Below are 23,371 nucleotides of genomic sequence, written 5' to 3' on the forward strand. Positions count from 1 at the left end.
CAGGCCAGGCAGCATCCAGGGAACAGGAGAATCGACGTTTCGGGCATAAGCCCTTCTTCAGGAAGGAGCAATAAAGTTCTCTGGGGGGGAAAGAGCTCATTCCTGAAGAAGGGCTTATGCCCGAAACATCGATTCTCCTGTTCCTTGGATGCTGCCTGACCTGCTGCGCTTTTCCAGCAACACATATTTCAGCTCTGATCTCCAGCATCTGCAGTCCTCACTTTCTCCTAATACTTTTCACTATACATGTGACAACATTCCACATTCACTAAGTCTGCTGAAAATGACCTCTTCCCTGGGAATTCTTTTCAAGGCAACATACACTTGATCCAAAAGGGAATCTCATTCTGAGAACTGAACCCCTGTAAAAACCATGAGTCTGTCTAAATGTGACACTTGAACACAATGCAGGGATGGCATGTTGGCTTACTAGTTAACAGTGCTGCCTCACAGTGCCAAGGACTCAAGTTTGATTCCCACCTCAGGCGGGTCTGTGCGGGTTCTCCCTGTGTCTGCGTGACTTTCCTCTGGGTGCTCCAGTTTCCTCCCACTGTCTAAAGATGAGCAGCTTAGATGGATTGGCTGTGCTAAATTGCTCATAGTGTCCAGGGGTTAACAGGCTAGGAGGATTAACCATGGGAAATACAGGGTCACTGGGAGAGGGTAGAGGGTGAGATGCTCTTCAGAGGGTCGGTGTGGACTCAGTGGGACAATGGTCTGCTTCCACACTGTAGGGATTTGATAATTCTGTGATTGGAAAATCATTTTGCTTACTTTTGTGAGGGATCATCAACACCAAGACTTGGTTCCATCTTGGTAGTGATGCAATTTATGTCTATTTTTCCACTTCTTCCTTATATTGGTCACCTGGTTCAGTCATAGAAAACTGTGAAGGGTAATCATGCCCAGAGAATTTAAACTGGCTTGACAATTTGCTCTGGGTCTGACAATTTTCTCTGTGCTTAACCATCATGGTGGGCTGTTGGGGTGACAGACCAAACCAATCACAACCTGAAAAAATATCATGTGACAGATATCATCAGTGTTTCAATCATAACCAGATTCTCTTAGTCCCCATGAGCACATTTCATTGGGCCTAATCCATAAACTCTGGATGACTGAAAGCATTTTGCAACCAATTAAAATATCAATACGTAGCCTTTGTTGTAATGTAGGAAAGGTGGCAACCAGTTCACTCACATCAAAACCCCACAAACAGCATTGAGATAAAAGCCAGATCAGATCATCTGTTTTTTGTGGTACAAATAAGGAAAAGTCATTGGCCAATTGTGGCAAGGGGTTGGGAACAAAATGAGGAGGGTCATGGACAGGAAAGAGGTAGTAACTAAAGCCTGTAAGGAACTCGAGAGTGACTAAGGGAAAGAGAAGATAGGGAGCAGAGGATAAATGCAGAGGGACTGGTGGTCTGAGGTGCATTTGTTTTAATGCAAGAAGTATTATAGATAAGGCAGATGAACTTAAGGTTTGGATTAATACCTGGGAGTATGGTGTTAATGCTATTACTGAGACTTGGTTGAGGGAAGGGCATGATTGGCAACTAAATATCCGAGGATATCAATACTTCAGGGAGGGTAGAGAGGGAGGTAAAACAGGTGGTCAAAGAAGATATCACAGTCTGTTGAAGGAGGGCAGTACGGAAGACTTGAGCAGTGAGGCAACATGGGCAGAGCTCAGAAATAGGAAGGATGTGATAACAATGTTGAGGCGGTACTACAGGCCTCCTAACAGTGAGCGTGAGGTAGAGGTACAAATGTGTCGAGAGATCATAGAAAGATGTAGGAGCAACAGGAGGGTGGTGATAGGCAATTTTAATTTTCCCAACATTGACTGGGATTCACTTAGTGCTAAAGGTTTAGATGGAGTAGAATTTGTAAGGAGCATCCACGAGGGTTTTTGAGAGCAGTATGCAAGTAGTCCAACTTGGGAAGGGGACATATTGGACCTGGTGTTGGGAAATGAGTCCAGCCAGGTGGTTGAAGTTTCAGTAGGATATTGCTTTAGGAATAGCTCAGAATTCCATAAGTTTTAGAATACTCATGGACAAAGACGAGCGTGTTCCTAAAGGATGATTGCTAAATTGGGCGAAGGCCACCTATACCAAAATTTGGCAGGAACTGGGAAATGTAGATTGGGAGCAATTGTTTGAAGGGGAGTTCACATTCAATATGTGGGAGGCTTTTAAAGAGAGGTTGATTGGAGTTCAGGAGAGATAAGTTCCTATGAAAATGAGGGAGAGAAATGGCAAGATTAGAGAACCTTGGATGACAGGTGAAATTGTGAGACTAGATAAGAGGAAAAAAGATGCAGACATAAGGTCTAGGCGACTGAAGACAGTCAAAGCTTTGGAAGAATATCGGGAATGGAGGACAAATCTGAAATGAGGAAGTAAGAGTACTGAAAAGGGGTCACGAGATATCCTTAGCGAGCAGGGTTAAGGAAAGACCCAAAGTCTTTTATTCATGCAAGAGGGTAATTAGGGAAAAGGTTGGCCAACTCAAAGACAAAGGAGAAAAGATGTACATGAGTCTGAGAAAATGGGTGAGATTCTTAATGAGTACTTTGCATCGGCATTCACCAAGGATGAGACAGATGTTGAGGTTAGCAGTAGATTTTTGATTACTCTAGGTTAAGTCAGCATGAGGAGGGAGGAAGTGTTGGGTATTCTAAAAGGCATTAAGGTAGGCAAGTCCCCTGGTCCAGATGGGATCTATCCCAGGTTACCGAGGGAAGCGACAGAGGAAAGAGCTGGGCCTTTAACAGGTATCTTTGCAGCATCCCTGAACACAGGGAGGTCCTAGAGGACTGGAGAAATGCTAATGTTGTTCCCTTGTTTAAGAAGAGTAGCAGGGATAATTTGGGTTATTACTGACGTGTGAGCCTAATGTCAGTGGTAGGGAAGCTACTGTAGAAGATGCTGAGGGATAGGATATATACCCTTTTGGAAGAAAATGGGCTTATCAGTGACAGGCAGCATGGTTTTGTGCAGGGAAGGTCATGTCTTACAAACCTAATAGAATTTTTCAAAGAGGTAACAAAGTTGATTGATGAGGGAAGGGACGTAGATGTCATATATATGGACTTCAGCAAGCATTAGAAAGGCTGATGAAGACAGTGAGGTCGTGTGGGGTCCAGGGTGTTCTAGTTCAACAGGAGACAGAGAGTAGTAGTGGAAGGGAGCTTCTCAAACTGGAGACCTGTGACCAGTGGTGTTCCAGAGGCTGCTGGGACACCACTGGTTTTTGTGATATATATAAATGATTTGGAAGAAGGTGTAGGTTGCCGCATTAGCAAGTTTTCAGATAACAGAAAGATTGGTGGAGTAGTAGATAGTGAAGAGGACTGTCCGAGAGTACAGCAGAATATAGATAGATTGGAAAGTTGGGCAGACAAAATGGCAGATGGAGTTCAATCCAGAAAAATGTGAGGTGTTGAATTTTGGAAGATTCAATTCAACAGTAAATGGAAAAGGATTAGTGGTGCTGGAAGAGCACAGCAGTTCAGGCAGCATCCAAGGAGCTTCGAAATCGACATTTCGGGCAAAAGCCGAGGAATAAAACGAGGAGGAAAACTTCTTCAAGGCAGGCATCCTTGCAAGAGGATTCGCAGTAGGGTTAAAATCAACGAAATCGAGCTTCGAAAGCCCTTCGGCTTTTGCCCGAAACGTCGATTTCGAAGCTCCTTAGATGCTGCCTGAACTGCTGTGCTCTTCCAGCACCACTAATCCAGAATCTGGTTTCCAGCATCTGCAGTCATTGTTTTTACCTAGTAAATGGAAAAGTCCTGGGGTAAATCGATGAACAGAGAGATCGTGGTGTTCAGGTCCATTGTTCCCTGAAGATGGCAATGTAGGTTTCTTAGAGTGGTCCAGAAAGGGATACGGCATGCTTTCCTTCATCGAATTGTGTATTGTGTACAAGAGTTGGCAGGATATGCTGCGGTTGTATAAGACTTCGGTTCAGTTACATTTAGAATGCTGCGTACAGTTCCGGTCGCCACATTACCAAAAGGATGTGGATGCTTTGGCGAGGGTTCAGAGGAGATTCACTGAGATATTGCCTGGTATGGAGGGTGCTAGCTATGAAGAGAGGTTGAGGGGGAAACCTGCCTGTGGCCTACAAAATCATGAGAGGTGTAGACAGGGTATATAGCAAGGAACTTTTTCCCAGACGGAGGACTCAATTACGAGGTGAGATATGCATGGAAAGTTCTTCATGCAGAGGGTGGTGGGTGTCTGGAATGCATTGTTAGCGGAGATGGTAGGGGCGGGAAAGATAATGTCATTTAAGATATATCTTGACAGATACATGAATGGGCAGGGAGCAAAGGGATATAGCACCTTAGAAAGTAAGTGGCAGGTTTAGATAGAGGATCAGGATCGGTGCAGGCTTGGAGGGCCGAAGGGCCTGTTCCTATGCTGTAATGTTCTTTGTTCTCCATTCTTTGTTCAATTCATGAGAGAGTAACCTGCTGTATATTGAGATAGTGTCATATGATCATTTACATCTACCTGAGAAGGCTTGCATTTGCATAGCACCTTAAAAATATTGGGAACATCCTGAAAAATGTGATCAGCAAAATAATACAATATTAGGAAGGGTGTCTTGGTTATAGTTGAGAGTGTGGTGCTGGAAAAGCACACAGGTTAGGTAGCATCCGAGGAGCAGGAGAGTCAATGTTTCGGGCATAAACCTTTCACCGGGAAGGGTGCCTTGATCATCAGGGTATTCTAAGGATGATTTTAAAAGAGTGGTGAGAATGGGAGAGAAAGAAAAAAAGAGAGAGAAAAAGGAAGAGATAGAGAAAAAACAGAGAGAGGTGATGATGAGGTGGTCAGCACAAGGTCATTCAAGTATTTAATGGGTAAAAACTCAATAATAGAGTCATAGAGATGTACAGCATGGAAACAGACCCTTCGGTCCAACCCGTCCATGCCGACCAGATATCCCGACCCAATCTAGTCCCATCTGCCAGCACCTGGCCCATATCCCTCCAAACCCTTCCTATTCATATAACCATCCAAATGCCTCTCAAATGTCTCCACCACATCCTCTGGCAGCTCATTCCATACATATACCACCCTCTGTGTGAAAAGATTGCCCCTTAGGTCTCTTTTATATCTTTCCCCTCTCACCCTCTAGTTCTGGACTCCCCAACCTCAGGGAAAAGATTGTCTATTTATCCTATCCATACCCCTCATAATTTTGTAAACCTCTATAAGGTCACCCCTCAACCTCAGACGCTCCAGGGAAAACAGCCCCAGCCTGTTCAGCCTCTCCCTGTAGCTCAGATCCTACAATCCCGGCAACATCCTTGTAAATCTTTTCTGAGCCCTTTCAAGTTTCACAACATCTTTCCGATAAGAAGGAGACCAGAATTGTACGCAATATTCCAACAGTGGCCTAACCAATGTTTTGTACAGCCGCAACATGACCTCCCAACTCCTGTACTCAATACTCTGACCAATAAAGAAAAGCATAACAAATGCCTTCTTCACTATCCTATTTACCTGCGACTCCACTTTCAAGGAGCTATGAACCTGCACTCCAAGGTCTCTTTGTTCAGCAACACTCCCTAGGATCTTACCATTAAGTGTATAAGTCCTGCTTAGATTTGCTTTCCCAAAATGCAGCACCTCGCATTTATCTGAATTAAACTCCATCTGCCACTTCTCAGCCCATTGGCCCATCTGGTCCAGATCCTGTTGTAATCTGAGGTAACCCTCTTCGCTGTCCACTACACCTCCAATTTTGGTGTCATCTGCAAATTTACTAACTGTACCTCTTTGCTCGCATCTAAATCATTTATATAAATGACAAGAAGTAGAGGGCCCAGCACCGATCCTTGTGGCACTCCACTGGTCAAAGGCCTCCAGTCTGAAAAACAACCCTCCACCACCACCCTCTGTCTTCTACCTTTGAGCCAGTTCTGTATCCAAATGGCTAGTTCTCCCTGTATTCCATGAGATCTAACCTTGCTAATCAGTCTCCCATGGAGAACCTTGTCAGACGCCTTACTGAAGTCCATATAGATCACATCTGCTGCTCTGCCCTCATCAATCTTCTTTATTACTTCTTCAAAAAACTCAATCAAGTTTGTGAGACATGATTTCCTACGCACAAAGCCATGTTGACTATCCCAAATCAGTCCTTGCCTTTCCAAATACATGTACATCCTGTCCCTCAGGATTCCCTCCAACAACTTGCCCACCACCGAGGTCAGGCTCACCGGTCTATAGTTCCCTGGCTTGTCTTTACTGCCCTTCTTAAACAGTGGCACCATGTTTGCTAACCTCCAGTCTTCCAGCACCTCACCTCATGGTTCTTAAACTCGATCCCCCTGTTAATGAAAGCCAAAATACCATATGATTTCTTAACAACCCTATCCACTTGGGTGGCAACTTTGAGAGATACTTGCACACAAGACCGCTCTGTTCCTCCACACTGCCAAGAATGCTGTCTTTAATCCTATATTCAGCATTCGGGTTCTACCTTCCAAAATGCATAACTTCACATTTATCCAGGTTAAACTCCATATGCCATTACTCAGCCCAACTCTGCATCCTGTCTATGTCACGCTGCAGCCTACAATAGCCCTCAATACTATCAACTGCACCTCCAACGTTTGTGTCATCTGCCAATTAACTAACCCACCCCTCAACCTCTTCATCCAAGTCATTTATAAAAACTACAAAGGGCAGGGGCCCAAGAACAGAGCCATGTGGGACCTGACTCCACACTGACCTCCAGGCAGAATATTTTCCATCTACAAACACTCCCTGCCTTCTGTCAGCCAACCAATTCTGAATCCAGATAGCCAAATCTCCCTGTATCCCATACCTCCTGACTTTATGAATGAGCCTACCATGGGGAACCTCATCAAATGCCTTGCTGAAGTCCATATATACCACATTCACTGTTCAACATTCGTTGACCTGTCTTGTCACCGCCTCAAAAAACTCAATACTCAATAAGACCTGCCCCTAACGAAGCCATGCTGACTGCCTTGAATTATGCTCTGCTTTGCCAAATAGTTTTAAATCCTATCCCTCAAAATTCTTTCCAAAACTTTGCTGACCACAGGCGTAAAACTAATTGGTCTGTAATTGCCAGAGATTTCCCTATTACCCTTCTTGCAAAGAGGAACAACATTCGCCTCCTTCCAATCCTCTGGTACGACTCCCATGGAGACTGAGGAGGCAAAATCTTCACCAGTGGCTTAGCAACCTCCTTTCTCACTTCTCGGAGCAGCCTAAGATAAATCTGGTCTGGCCCTGGGGACTTATCAATCTTAACATTTTCCAAACTTTCCAGCACATCAACTTCATCAATCTTGATCTGGTCAAGCCAGTATCCCAGCTCCTCAAAGTTCTCATTCACAACAAGGTCCCTTTCCTTGAAAACCGAAGCAAAAAACTAATTTAGGGCTTCCCCTAATACACCATGCACAAGTTTCCTACGCTATCCCTGTTCAACCCTACCTTCTCCCTGATCATTCTCCAATTCCTCACATATGAGTAAAATGCCTTTGGGTTCTCCCTAATCCTTCTTGCCAAGCCTTATTCATGCCCCCTCCTGGCTTTCCTCAGTCCATTTCTGAGCTCCTTTCTAGCAAGCCTATAATCCTCTAAAGCTGTGCTAGATCCTTGCTTTCTCCATCTTACGTATGCTGCCTCTTCCTTTTGACGAGAAGCTCCTCTGTTCTTATCATTCAAGGTTCCTTAATCTTACCCCTTCTTACCTGTCTCAGAGGAACAAATTTCTGCATCACTCGCAACAACTGCTCCTTAAATAGTCTTCACATGTCTGCTGTGCCCTTACTATGGAACAATTACACCCAGTCTATACTTCCCAATTCCTGTCTGATAGTGTCATAATTTCCTTTTCCCCAATTAAATATCTTCCCTTGGAACTCTCCTTTCCCTCTCTAAGGCAGGGAATGTGAGGCAGTTGTGATCACTGTCACCAAAGTGTTCTCCCACCAAGAGATCTGACACCTGTTCTTGCTCATTGCCAAGCACCAAATCCAAAATGGCCTCTCCCCTCATCGGTCTGTCTACATACTGAGTAAGGAAACCCTATTGAACACATCTGACAAAAATGGCTCCAACCAAACCATCTGCACTTGGGAGGTTCCAGTCAATATTGGGAAAGTTGAAATCACCCATAACAAAAACGCTGTTACATCTGCATTTTTCCAGAATCTGACCGCCACAAGTTTTTCATTTTCTCTACTGCTATTAGGGGGTCTTTATAAAACTCCCAATGAGGTGGCTGTTCCCTTGATGTTCCTGACTTCCATCCATACTGACTCAGTAGACAAACTTTCCTCAACAACCTTCGTTTCTGTAGCTGTGATGCACTCTCTGATTAGCAAGGTACCCCCCGAATTTCATTAGCAATGGTACCCCCCCCCCCCCCCCCCCCCCCGCCCCCCTTTCCACCCCCTCCGTTATTTTTAAACAATCTAAATCCCGGAACATCTTGCAACCATTCCTGCACCTGTGAAACCCACGTCCCCGTTATGGCCACAACATCGTAGCCTCAAGTAGTGATCCATGCTCTAAGTTCGTCACTCTTATTTCGTTAAAGCAGACACACTTTAACCAATCCCTTTGTTTCATCATGTGAGAAACCTTCCCGATAGATTCACTACATCCTGTCACTGACCCATCTGCAACTGCCCCCCTCTCAGATATGTGGCTCTGATTCCCACCCCTCTGATAAACTAGTTTAAACCCTCCCGAATCACATGATCAAATCTCCCACCCAGGACATTTATACCCCTCCAGTTCAGATGCAACCCATCCTTCACGTATAGGTCCCACCTTCCCCAGAAAGTATCCCAATGGTCTAGGTATCTGAAGCCCTCCCTCCAGCACCAGCCTTGCGCCACGTGTTAAGCTGCATTCGCTGACTGTTCCTCACCTGAGATCACTAATCTACTCATCCTACTCTTCAGCTTCTAACCTAACTCTCTGTAAATACTTTTCAGATACTCAGTCCCTTTCCTGGTTATATCATTAGTGCCAATATGTATCACAATTTCTGGCTGCTCACCCTACCCCTTCAGAATCCTGTCAACCCATACAGCGACATCCCAGACCCTGGCACCAGGGAGGCAACTTACCTTCCGGGAGTCCCGTTCCTGACCACAAAATCTCCTGTCAATCCATCTAACTATTGAGTCCACTACCACTAGCGCTTTTCTATTCTCCCTCTTCCCTTCTGAGCCACAGCACCAGGCTCAGTGCTAGAGACCTGACAAGTATGGCTTTACCCGAGTAGGCTGCCCCCACCAGCAGTTTATTTGGAAGTATTAGCTTTCAGAGCTATGTTATACAATTAAAAAGGTATCTTGTTTTATATATTGTCAATATATTGTTTTACTTGCATGACACTGTGATCTTTTGCTGTAAATTCTGTGTCTTATGATCCTGCCCCACTAGCTAACTGATGAAGGAGCAGTGCTCTGAAAGCTAGTACTTCCAAATAAACCTGTTGGACTGTAAGCTGGTGCTGTGTGATTTGTAACTGTATATAAGAATAGAAGTTACTCGCAACAACAACATATAAAGCATCGGAAATCACAGAATTGTTATAGTGCAGAGGAGACCACTCAGTCCATTGTATCACAACTGGCTCTTCAAATGAGCAGCATCCTCTATTCCTGATGAAGAGCTTTTGCCCGAAACGTCGATTTTCCTGCTGCTCGGATGCTGCCTGAACTGTTGTGCTTTTCCAGCACCACTCGAATCTAGAATCATTACCTTGAATCAATCGCTACCTTTTCTCTATTTCCCTACACACCATTTCTATCCAAATATTATTCCATGAATGCTTCAATTGAACCTACCCCTCCTATATTTCTAGCCAATGCATTCCAGATGACAACAACTTACTGAGTGAAATAATTTATTTCACACATCATTCTTGCTTCTTTTGCACATCACTTTCAATCTATGCTCTCCTGTTCTTGTTTTTTTTTTATGAATGGGAACAGCTTCTCCCTATCACCTCTGTCAAATCTCCTTACAGCCTTCTTCTCTCCAAGGAGAACAGTCCCAATTGTTTCAATCTATCCTCATCACTAAAGCTTCTCATCATCAAACCCATCTTTGTCAATCATTACTGCACTCTCTCCAATACATTCATATTGTTCCTATAGTGTGGCATCCACAACTGTACACATTACTTCAGCTGAGGTCTAACAACTGTCTTATACAGATTCAACATCATCTCTTTGTTCTTGTACTCTATGTTCCATTAATAAAGCTGAGGACCATGCATGCTTTTTAACTGCCCTCTCCACCTGTCCTGCCATCTCAAATATTCCGTGCTCATATAAGCTCAGGTCTCTCTGCTCCTGCACCCACTTGAGAATTGTAACCCTTATTTTCTATTGTCTATCCATTTTCTTCTGACCAAAATGCATTACCTCTCATTTCTCTGCATTGAACTTCATCTGCCACCTGACCTTTAATGTAATGCAGCATTCCACTATAACACTATAAATCAAAGTATGACACTGAGCTACGTGAGTTGACGTAAATTAATGGTTCAAATCTGATGTGACTCTTCTTCTCCAGTTCCGAAGAAGAGTCTTTCCAGACTCAAAACTTCAGCCCAGTTTTCTTTCGACAGTTGCTGATGAGTTCCTCCAGCAATTTCTCCACCAGTTTCTCAAAGATGTAAGTTTAAGGACCATCTTAAGGGATGAAATTGAGGTTGAGAAATGGAAAGGTGTAGGGTGAGAATTCCAGAAGTAACTGAGGCATAGGTGCCAGTGATCGAACAATTGAAACTGTGAATAATTGTCCAGAAATAGAGACTCACTGATATCTCAGATGGGGTTGGAGGAGATTTTAAAGAAAGGGAGAAACAAGACTGTGGATGATTTGAAATCAAGAATGTGAATCTTAAAGTCAAAACATTGCTTGGCCTTATGCTGATGTAGATCAAAGGGCAGAACTTGTTGGAAGTTAAGACATGGAGTTTAGGATGATCTCAAGTTTATAGTGGGTAGAATGTGGAAAATCAGTTCAGAATGTATTGGGAAACCAATGTGAGCTTCAGCAGTAAAGTGGGGTGAACTTGGGCAATGTTATTTTGATAGGAATAGGTGATTCTAGTAACAGTGTGAATATAAATTTAAAAACTCAAATCAAGATTCAACAAGACTGCAAAGGGATTGGTTCAGTCTCAGATTTCTTTTCTGTTCACGTTGTTCTGCGTGTCTGAGCAATGTCGGAAACTGTCTGAAACAGTTAGGGCCCAATCTCATTTTAATTTCAGCTCACAGTGAGTATTAGACCAAGGAGAGACCGCAGCGAAAAGCTGCTCATTCCAGGGGAAAAAGAACTAGATTGGAAAGATTTAAGTTGCAATAGCTTTGAACATTGAGCTTGTAATAGAAGTAGAGAGACACGGTGTGTATCCAATTATCTCAGCAATGTGCCAGTAGCCAGATCATCGATGAGCTGTCGTCTGAAAGCAATGAGACAGAAAAGGCAGCAACATTCGCAACCGAGTGTCAAACAGTTCTGAGCTGCTTGAGTTAGATTAAAAAGCATCAGCGAGAGTAAAGACTGGAGCTCGTAGTACTCGATGCTACACTTTTGACGGAATGCTTCGATTAGTGATTGTATTTCTCCTCATCGATGGTAAGGTTCCTTCTCTCTGTTAGCCAAACAATTTAACATGCTTTCTCACTGTCCGCGTTTCATAACTTTCCCTCAGTTTCAGTGCAATTTTGAAAATTCGGGAAATCATTCCGGGCTTAATGCTGAGTAAAAGCTATGCATGGTTTGTGCCGGCACTGGAAGAGTGATAAAAAGAAAGATTTGCATGTATTTACCATCACTCATGGCCTCAGGGCACTGAAAAGCAATACTTTAAACTAACTGAGCACTTTGAAAGTATAGTCACAGCCATAACGTTGGAATAATTTTTACACTCAGAAGCAGAAATAGTGCAAACAATAATCAACTCAGATGCTCATGAGGGTAAATGCTGCCACAGAAACCAACATAATTTACTGTCATTTTTTAAGACATATAATGTGGGGTCTTTTACTCCAATCTAAGAGGAAAATAGAATCCCATCTTGATTCATCTGAACAATGCCACCCCCAACAGGAATTTATTAGCCAGCATTATATCCTGTCCATTATTGACCAGAAATTGTCCGGGTTATTGGGTTCTAACTTGCTTGGTCAAACAAAATCTAAGAGGCGTAGATTTTCTGTATAGATTGGCTACACCAGTCCAACAGCCAGTCTTTCAGTCCCAGCTGGCCCTTTTTAATATATTCAGACAATTAATTATAAGTCATTACTTGTTTCCCTTCTAATCTAAACTACCTTCTGGATTAATAAACTTAACCAGCTACATAACCACAGTGGCTACAAGAGCAGGTCAGAGGCGAGGAATACAGCACTGACTCCCCAAAGCCTCTTCACAATCTACAAGGCACATATCAGGAGAGTGATGGAATACCCCTCACATGCCTGAATGGGTGCAGCTCTTGCACTGAAGAAGATTGTTGCCATCCAGAACAAGGCAGCCCACTTTCAGCCAATTTAAGGCCAGGACTTATGGTAAGTCCTGGTAAGGGCCTAGGGAGTGTTGCTGAACAGAGACCTTAGGGTACAGGTTCATGGTTCCTTAAAAGTGGAGTTGCAGGTAGACATGGTACTGAAAAGAAGGCATTTGATATGCTTGCCTTCATTGGTCAATGCATTGAGTATCAGAGTTGGGATGTCATGTTGCAGCTGTACAGGATACTGGTTAGGCCACTTTTGGAATACTGCATTCAATTCTGGTCTCCCTGCTATGGGAAAGATGTTGTTAAACTTGAAAAGGTTCACAAAACATTTACAAGGACATTGCCAGGATGGAGGATTGAGCAACGGGAGAGACTTCTCAGCTGGGGCTATTTCCCTTGGAGTGTCAGAGGCTAAAGGGTAACCTTATAGAAGTTTATAAAATCATGAGGGACATGGATAGAATAATTGGCAAGGTCTTCTTCCCAGGGCAAGGGAGTCTAAAACTATATCTTTACGGTAAGCTGTGGAAGATTTAAAAGGGACCTAAGGGCAATTTTTTCACACTGAGGGTGGAGCATGTATGGAATGAGCTGCCAGAGGAAGTGGTGGAGGCTGTTACAATTGCAACATTTAAAAGGCATCTGAATGGGTACATAAATAGGAAAGGTTCAGAGGGATATGGGCCAAATGCTGGCAAATGAGACCAGATTAATTTAGGATATGTGGTTGGTGTGGATGAGTTGACTGAAGGGTCTGTTTCCATGTTGTACAACTGTATGATGCTATGACTGTCAAGTATTCATTCACTCCATCATAAACACAGAGTGGCAGCTGTGTGTACCATCTGCAACAGCTTCCAAACCAACAACCTCAATCACTTACAAGGACAAGGGATGCAGATGTATGGGAACACCACTGTATGCATGTTCCCCTCCATCACAACTTGCATTAACCGATGCCCAATACAAACACATATCAGTGAATTATGCTGATTTTTTTTTCATTTGCTCATGGGTTGTGCATTTACAGCATTTACTGTTTAACCCTAATTCCTCCAGAGAAGGTGATGGTGAGCTGTTTTCTTGAACTGTTGGAGTCCTTGCAGTGTAAGTAAACCCACAAAACCTTTGGGAATGGAATTCCAGGATTTTGACCCAGTGACACTGAAAATAGCGATAAATTTCCAAGTCAGGATGGTGAGTGGCTTGGAGGGAGAAATTGCAGATGGTGGTGTGTTCCCATGTATCTGTTGCTCTTCTCCTTCTAGGTAGTTACAGTTGCAGGTTTGGGAAGTTCTGTCAAAGGAACTTTTATGAATTGTCACAATGCATCTTGTTGATCGTAGACCTGTCCTTTTGTGTCAGTGATTGAAGATGGTGCCAGTCAAGTGGGTTGCTTAGTCCTGGATTGTGTCAAGTTTCTTGAGCGTTGTTGAAGCTGCACCCATCCAGGCAAGTGGGGAGTATTCCATCACATTCTACAGTAGTGCCTTGTGCAGGCTTTTGGGAGTCAGGAGGTGAGTTACTCGCTACAGTTGGTGAATTTCCAAATTGTTTCAAAAGATTTGTTCCTTGTGGTAATGACTCTTTCCTGGAAATGTAAGAAGGAAATTGACCCCTTTGTGGCAATTTAGGGCTAATTTTGGCTATCAGTCCAATTGCCAAACTCATGTGATCCTCCATCCGCAAGAAACTGAGCAAAATCAGAGGAGGAATCCCAGCCTTGAGTGAGATGATTGATCCTCCTCAGTTGGTTTATTAGTTAATCATGTCAGAATAAGCGGGTGGTTACAGCTTAGTCATATTATCATTGGACAATCCAAAGACCCAGGGAATGTTCTGGGGATGTGGTTTTTGAATTCTGCCATGGCACATGATGGAATTCATTTAAAACAAAACTTGAGAATTAAGGGTTTAATGATGACCATGAATGCATTGTCGATTGTCAGGTTTACTCATGTTCTTTAGGGATGGAAACTGCCATCCTTACCTGGTCTGGCCTAAATGTGACTGTCTGGCTGAAAAAGTATTTCCTTCCTGCATTGTTCTGAATCTCATGCTTTCATCCCAGTGCCTATCATGGACCTATCTCTCCTGTAATGAAAGTGATCTTAAACTCAGCGGACCATTGGGCTGCTCTCTCATTAAAGAGCGACAATGGGGGGTGAGTTTAACCTGAGGGTTGCTTGGCCTCAGGTGTGAGGTGAGGTTGGGAAGGCAGGACCTTCATGGTGACCTCTGCTTTAAATGGAATTGGTGTTGCTCTGCATCATAATCTGGCCAGGAGAAAGTGAGGACTGGAGATCAGAGTCAAGACTGTGCTGCTGGGAAAGCACAGCAGGTCAGGCAGCATCTGAGGAGCAGAAGAATCAATGTTTTAGGCAGAGGAATGAGGCATGGGGGCTATAGCTGAGAGATAAATGGGATGGGGATGGGGTTGGGGATAGGTAGCTGAGAAAGCGATAGGTGGATGAAGGTGAATGAGAAGGTGATAGGTCAGAGGGGGGAGTGATGGACAGGTCCAGAGGGCAGTGCAGAGTTGGAAGCTTTGGACAGGCACAATGTGGGGGGGAGGGGAAATGAGGAAGCTGTTGAAATCCACATTTATCGCGTGTGGTTGCAGGGTCCCAAGACAGAATATGAGGTGTTCCTCCTTCAGGCATCAGGTGGTGCAGGAGGCCCAGGACCCACATATCCATAACAAAGTGGGAGGGGGAATTGAAGTGTTCAGCCTCAGGGCGGTGGGGTTGGTGGGTGCGGGTATTCCAGAGATGTTCTCTGAAACATTCAGAGAATGAAATCTCTTTCAATTCTGGTACTTTCACATCCCTATTTTAATCCCTAACTGGCAGCCATTTAGCTGCCAAGACGTAAGTTCAGGAATCGAGATTAGAGTGGTGTTGGAAATGCCCAGCAGATCAGGCAGCATTGAGGAGCAGAAAAATCGACGTTTTGGGCAGGAGCCCTTCATCCTCAAATGCTACCTGACCTGCTGTGCATTTCCAGCACCACTCTAATCTTGACTCTACTCTCCAGCATCTGCAGTCCTCATTTTCACCTAGTAAGTTTAGGAATGCTATCCCTGCCCCTCTCTACCTCAGTCATAATCTCTCACTTGAAGACAATTCACAAAACCTCCATGACCAAAGGTCTGGTTTTCTGCCTTAATACCATTGTTATGTATGGGCGGCATGGTAGCTTAGTGATTAGCACTGCAGCCCCACAGCACCAGGGACCTGGGTTTGATTCAAGCATTGGGTGATTGTGCAAACTCCACAGAGGCATTCTCCCCCCGTCTGCGTGGGTTTCCTCCGGGTGCTCTGATTGCCTCCCACAATCCAAAGATGTGCAGGTCAGGTGGATTCGCCATGCTAAATTGCCCGTAGTGTTAGGTGCATTAGTCAAAGGGAAATGGGTCTGGGTGGGTTACTCTTCAGAGGGTCAGTGTGCATTTGTTGGGCCAAATGGCCTGATTCCATACTGTAGGGAAGCTAATCTAATCTATGTGTCCTGACATTAGATCCTGTCAATGTTTTATTGTTATACAATGTATCCATATACATTAGCTATAAAAGTGTAGCTGTTCCTTTTTTTTATGAATACTGCTTCATTTGAGATTTCTCACCTACTGGAAAGGTTTCAATCAGTTCCTGCACCTTGACTCAATAGCTGGCAGTCTCACTTCAGAATTAGCAAGTTGTGGCCCAATCTTTATTTCTGACCCTTGAATATATCATCAAGCTTGTGTTATGATCTCAACTTATGTTACCACTGGAAAAGTCAGATGCCAGTCTGAAATCTCTCTTGATAGATCAACTTTTTTTTTGTTGGCGGTTTTAATGTGATGGTCTTTTACTGAAAGAAAAACACCCAGTGCAGCTGATTTGGGTTTAACAATGAAATGGAAAGTTAATACATAAAAGAAATAAAGAAAAAGTAGAATAAATCAAACTATCTCCATGTAACAAATGTTTAAAGATATCAAAACACACAATGAAAATACAATCGCATTAGTCTCAACAATGAATAAAGAACAAAGAAAACTACAGCAAAGAAACAGGCTCTTCAGTCCTCTAAGCCTGTATTGATTCAGATCTTCAAACTAAACCTGTCAACTCTTTTCTAACGATTTGTATCCCTCTGCTCCCTGCCCATTCACATATCTCTCTAGATACATCTTAAATTATGCTATCATACCCACCTCTACACCTTGACTGGCAAAGTGTTCCAGCCACTGTGAAAAGAACTTTCCACGCATATCTCTCAACATTTTCCTTCTAACCTTGAACTCATGACCCCTAGCAATTGAGACCCCCACTCTGGGGAAAAAAAGCTTCTTGCTATACACCCTGTCTATACCTCCCATGATTTTGTAGGTCTCAATCAGGTCCCTGCTCAACTTTCGTCTTTCTAATGAAAATAATCCTAATCTACTCAAATTCTCTTCATAGCTAGTGCCTTCCATACCAGGCAATATCCTGGTGAATCTCCTCTGCACCCTCTCCAAAGCATCCACATCCTTTTGGCAATGTGGTGACCAGAACTGTACGCAGTATTCCAAATGTGGCCAAACCAACTCCGATACAAGTGTAACACGACCTGCCAACTCTTATACTCAATACCTCATCCAATGAAGGACAGCGTGTCGTATGCCTTCTTGACCACTCTATCGACCTGCGTTGCCACCTTCAGGGTATAATGGACTTCAACACCCAGATCTCTCTGTACATCAATTTTCCGCAGGACTTTCCCATTTACTGTATAGTTTGCTCTTAGAGTCATAGATGTACAGCACGGAAAAAGACCCTTCAGTCCAACTCGTCCAGGCCGACCAGATATCTCAACCCAATCTAGTCCCACCTGCTAGCACCTGGCCCATATCCTTCCAAACCCTTTTTATTCATATACCCATCCAGATGCCTTTTTAAATGTTGCAATTGTACCAGACTCCATCACTTCCTCTGGTAGCTCATTCCATACACATATCACTCTCTGCGTGAAAACGTTGTCCCTTAATCTCTTCTATATCTTTCCTCTCTCTCACCTATGCCCTATCGTTCTGGACTTCTCCAGCCCAGGGAAAAAAACTTTGTCTATTTATCATATCTATGCCCCTCATGATTTTATGAACCTCTATAGCGTCACTCCTCAGCCTCCGACACTCCAGGGAAAATAGCCCAAGCCTACTCAATCTCTCCCTATAGCTCAAATCCTCTAACCCTGACAACGTTCTTGTAAATCTTTTCTAAACCCTTTCAAGTTTCACAACATCTTTCCGATAGGATAGAGACCAGAATTGCACGCAATATTCCAACAGTGGCCTAACTAATGTCCTGTACAGCTGTAACATGACCTCCCAACTTCAATACTCAATACTCTGAATAATAAAGGAAAGCATACCAAACGCCGCCTTCACTATCCTGTCTACCTGCGACTCTACTTTCAAAGAGTTATTAACCTGCACTCCAAGATCTCTTTGTTCAGCAACACTCCCTTGTACCTTACCATGAGGTATGTAAGGCCTGCTAAGATTTGCTTCCCAAAAATGCAGCACCTCATATTTATCTAAAACTCCATCTGCCACTTCTCAGCCCATTGGCCCATCTGATCAAGATCCTGTTGTAATTTGAGGTAACCTTCTTTGCTGTCTCCTATAGCTCCAGTTTTGGTGTCATCTGCAAGCTTACTAACTATACGTCTTATGCTCCCATCCAAATCATTTATATAATTGATGAAAAGTAGTGGACCCAGCACTGATCTTTGTGGCACTCCATTAACCACAGGCCTCCAGTCTGAAAAACAACGCTCCACCCCCTTTTCTGTCTTCTCCATTTGAGCCAGTTCTGTATCTAAATGGTTAGTTCTCCCTGTATTTCATGAGATCTAACATTGCTCACCAGTCTACCATAGGAAACTTGTCAAACGCTTTACTGAAGATCATATAAATCATATCTATTGCTCTGCCCTCATCAATTCTCTTTGTTACTTCAAAAAACTCAATCTAGTTTGTGAGACATGATTTTCCACGCACAAAGCCATGTTGACTATCCCTAATCAGTCCTTGCCTTTCCAAATACATGTACATCATGTCCCTCAGGATTCCCTCCAACAACTTGTCCACCACTGACGTCAGGCTTGCTGGTCTATAGTTCCCTGGCTTTCTTAAACAGTGGCCAAGTCTTCCAGCACTACCTGTGACTATAGTTGGGGCCCAGCAATCACTTCCTTAGCTTCCCACAGAGTTCTAGCACTTTCAGCACTTTCTCCTTTGTAATATGGACATTTTTCAAGATGTCACCTTCTATTTCCCTAAATTCTATATCTTCCATGTCCTTTTCCACAGTAAATACTCGTTTAGTATCGCCCCCCCCCCCACCCGCCCCCATCTCCTATGGCTCCACACAAAGGCCACCTTACTGATCTTTGAGGGCCCTATTCTCTCGCTGGTTACTTTTGGGTCCTTAATCTCATGTCCCCTTTTTACCCTCCTGATTTCTCTCTTAAGTATACTCCTACTGCCTTTTCGCTCTTCTAAGGATTCATTGGATCTATCCTGTCTATATGTGGCATATGCTTTCTTCTATTTCTTAACCAAACAATCAATTTCTTTAGTCATCCAGCATTCCCTATACCTACCAGCCTTTTTTTTTACCATAACAGGACTATATTTTCTCTGGACACTTGTTATCTCATTTCTGAAGGCTTCTCATTTTCCAGCCGTCCCTTTACCTGTGAACATCTGCCCCCAATCAGCTTTTGAAAGTTATTGCCTAAAACCATCAAAATTGGCCTTTCTCCAGTTTGGAACTTCAACTTTTAGATCTGGTCTATCCTTTTCCATCACTATTTTAAAACTAATAAAGTTATGATCACTGACCCCAAACCGCTCCCTCACTGACACCTGAGTCACCTGCCCTACCTTATTTCCCAAGTGTAGGACACTTTCTGTAGTAGGTACATCCATATATTGAATCAGAAAATTTTTTTGTACACATTTAACAAATTCCTCTCCATCTAAACCCTTAACACTATGGCAGTCCCAGTCTATGTTTGGAAAGTTAAAATCCCTTACGATAACCACCCTATTATTCTTCCAGATAACTGAGATCTCCTTATTACAAATTTGTTTCTCAATTTCCCTCTATTAGAGCGTCTATAATACAATCCCAATATGGTGATCATCCCTTTCTTATTTTTCAGTTCCACCCAACTAATTTCCTTAGATGTATTTCCAGGAATATCCTCCCTCAGTACAGCTGTCATGCTATCCCTCATCAAAAACGCCACTCCCCCTCCTCTCTTGCCTCCCTTTCTGTCCTTCCTGTTGTATGTGTATCCTGGAATATTAAGCTGCCAGTTCTGTCCATCCTTGAGCCATGTTTATGATATCTCAGTCCCATGTTCCTAACCATGCCCTGAGTTCATCTGCCTTCCCTGTAAGGCCTCTTGCATTGAAATAAATACAGTTTAATTTATCAGTTCTACCTTGTTCTCTGCTTTGTCCCTGCCTGCCCTGACTCTTTGACTTGCCTTTGTTCTCATCTATACCAGTCTCAGATTGATCGCTTTCCTCACTATCTCCCTGGGTTCCACCCCACTTCCTGACTCGTTTAAATCCTCTCGAGCAGCCTAGCAAGTGTCCCTGTCAATATATTAGTCCTCTTCCAAGTAAGGTTCAATCCGTCCTTCTTGTACCGGTCACTTCTATCCAAAAAGAGCTTCAAATGATCCGAAAATGTGAATCCTTTTCCCATACATTAACTCCTCAGCCATACATTCATCTGCTCTATCCTCCTATTCCTGCCCTCACTAGCTTGTAGCACCGGGAGTAATCTAGATATTACTATTCTCAAGGGCCTCCTTTTTAAATTACTGCCTATCTGTCTATAATCTCCCTTCAGAGTCTCAACCTTTTCCCTTCCTATGTCATTGGTTCCAATGTGTCCAATGGCCTCCGGCTGGCTCCTCTCCCCTTGAGAACATTTTGCACCCTCTCTGAGACATCCTTGATCCTGGCACCAGGGAAGCAACACGCCATTCTGATTTTTCGCTGCTGACTAGAGAGTCCCCTAACACAATCGATCTCTTGGAACCTGACATACCCCTTATTGCATTAGGGTCAGTCTCAATGCCAAAGACTTGGCTGTTCATGCTACATTCCCCTGAGAATCCATTACCCACTACATTTTCCAAAACAGCATACTTGTTTGAAATGGGAATAGCCACAGAAGACTCCTGCACTAACTGCCTACCTCTCTTACTTTTCCTGGAGTTAGTCCATCTTTGTGACTGTATCTGTGACTTTTCCCCCTTCCTATAACTGTCAACCATCGCATCCCTTGCTCTTGTAAATTCCTCATTGCCTCTAACTGTCTCTCCAACCGATCCATTTAATCTGATAGGATTCGCAACCAATGACATTTATTGCAGACATAATCCTCAGTAACCTGTAAACTCTCCCTAAACTCCCATGTCCAACAAGAGGAGCATATCACTCTATTAAAGGCCATTCTTGCTTCTTTCAATCTACTGACCCAGAAAATAGCACTGTCTTCCAAAATGCATCACCACGCATTTACCTGGATTGAACTCCATCTGCCATTTCTCTGCCCAACTCTCCAATCTATCTATATTCTGCTGTATTCTCTGACTGTTCCCTTCACTATCTGCTACTCCACCAATATTAGTCAAGAGTATAGTGCTGGGAAAGCACAGCAGGTCAGGCATCATCTGAGGAGCAGGAGAATCGACTTTTCAGGCATGAGCCCTTTATCAGAAAGAAGATGAAGGGCTTATGCCCAAAACATTGATTCTTCTACTCCTCAGATGCCACCTGACCTGCTGTGCTTTTCCAGCACTACACTCTTGACTCTGATCTCTAGTGTCTGCAGTCCTCACTTTCTCCTAGGTGATTTCCACCAATCTTAGGATGATCTGCAAACTTGTTAATCAGACCACCAATACCTTCCTCCAGATCATTTATGTATATCAGGAACAACAGTGGTCCCAGCATGGATTCTTGTGGAGCACCACTGGTTACAGTTTTCCATTTTGACAGACTCCCTTCCACTAGTACTCAGTCTCCTGCTGCCCAGCCAGTTCCCTATCCTTCTAGCTAGTACATCCTGAACCACATGCGACTTCACTTTCTCGATCACTATTAAGGGGAACCTTTAACAGACGCCTAAATGGAGTCCCATATATATGACATTTATAGCCCTTCCCTCATCAATCAACTTTGTCACTTCCTCAAAGACTTCTATTAAGTTGGTAAGACATGACCTTGCCTGCACAAACCATGTTGTCTGTCACTGATAAGCCCATTTTCTTCCAAATGTAAATAGATCGTATTCCTCCGTATGTTCTCCAGCAGCTTCCCAACCACTGACATCAAGCTCATCGGTCTATAATTACCTGGATTATCCCTGCTACCCTTATTAAACAAAAGCATTCCATTTAAACATTCAAATACCATACAAAGAAGATTTAGATGTGTCTTCAGTTTCTAGTCATAAGAACCTCTTATGACTCCTCTTCTTGGGAGTCAAGTCTTAGCTTCTTGGAGCTAAGACTTCCTCAGTTTCAAAATTTGAAACAAAACTCCTTTTCTGAGGTAACTTCTTCCTAACATTTCTAAACTATCTTCCTGTCTCGGGAGATATTGGTTTAAATGTCCAGCTTCAGCCAGGATTACTGCAAAATTGCCACAAACTGAAACTAAAGGTATTTTCTTTCTAAGCTACCAGTATTTCCCCTAAGCCAAAGTAAAATTCCAGAGTCTTCTATACAAAAGCTTAGTGAAACCTTGTTTACTTTGGTCACTCATGAACTCTTCTAATGTAATCAAATTTGCATTACTCTTCAGAATGTCTCTCTAATAATGTGCTTCATAATAAATTACCATGGTTGCAGAAATGTTACATGTTTAATGATTAATTCCCTTCATTCACTCCCATGTCACTAGTTCAAAAATCCAAAATAAATGATATCTATGCATATTATGTATGACACAGCTTGCATCATAGCTGACATAATAAAATAAAAGAAATCCAGATATTGGCAATCATGAATTGCTCGAGAAACTCAGCACATCTGGCAGCAACTGTGGACAGAAAGCAGAGTCAATATTTCACGTTCAGTGACTCTTCTTCAGAATACACAGTTGACACTCCATACTAACACTGAGGATAAATTGCACTGTCAGTGTGTCAACACTGCGGAAATGAGAAATCAATGAGGCATTATTGCAATAGTTTTGTACTCGCAGAGGGGTAGTGCAGACAATCTGCTGGCAAAAGACAATACTGAGAGAGTGAACACTGGCAAAGGGAAAGTACTAAGGGAGCACAGCACTGTTGGCAAGGCAGTATTGAGGGAGTGCCACGCTATCAGAGGTTCAGTGTTGGAGTGTTCAAAGTTTGTGAGAAGATTTGTAGCTCGGGTGCTCGTTGCTGTGGTTCTGTTCGCCGAGCTGGAAGTTTTTGTTGCAAACGTTTCGTCCCCTGTCTAGGTGACATCCTCAGTGCTTGGGAGCCTCCTGTGAAGCGCTTCTGTGGTGTTTCCTCCGGCATTTATAGTATCCTGTCCCTGCCGCTTCCGGTTGTCAGTTTCAGCTGTCCGCTGTAGTGGCCGGTATATTGGGTCCAGGTCTATGTGTTTGTTGATGGAGTTTGTGGATGAGTGCCAAGCTTCTAGGAATTCCCTGGCTGTTCTTTGTTTCGCTTGCCCTATAATGGTGGTGTTGTCCCAGCCAAATTCATGTTGCTTGTCGTCTGCGTGTGTGGCTACTAGGGATAGCTGGTCATGTC

The 23,371-nt window shown here is 43.4% G+C and overlaps 1 protein-coding gene across 4 annotated transcripts in view; it reads left to right on the forward strand.

Moving 5' to 3' along the window:
- LOC122539684 overlaps window positions 1-23,371 on the forward strand; it is a 153,915-nt gene that overhangs the window by 81,199 nt on the left and 49,345 nt on the right. For 3 of the 4 annotated variants that reach the window (XM_043674672.1, XM_043674673.1, XM_043674675.1), the window contains exon 1: window positions 11,505-11,680. The exons of the other annotated variant lie outside the window; for it this stretch is intronic. In XM_043674672.1, coding sequence (XP_043530607.1) covers window positions 11,644-11,680 — 37 coding nt within the window. In that variant the 5' untranslated portion in view covers window positions 11,505-11,643. Of the gene's footprint in view, window positions 1-11,504; window positions 11,681-23,371 lie in introns of those variants that run through there. 4 annotated transcript variants of the gene reach the window in all.

This window comes from Chiloscyllium plagiosum, chromosome 33 (genome assembly GCF_004010195.1).
Source record: "Chiloscyllium plagiosum isolate BGI_BamShark_2017 chromosome 33, ASM401019v2, whole genome shotgun sequence".
NCBI classification, from domain to species: domain Eukaryota; kingdom Metazoa; phylum Chordata; class Chondrichthyes; order Orectolobiformes; family Hemiscylliidae; genus Chiloscyllium; species Chiloscyllium plagiosum.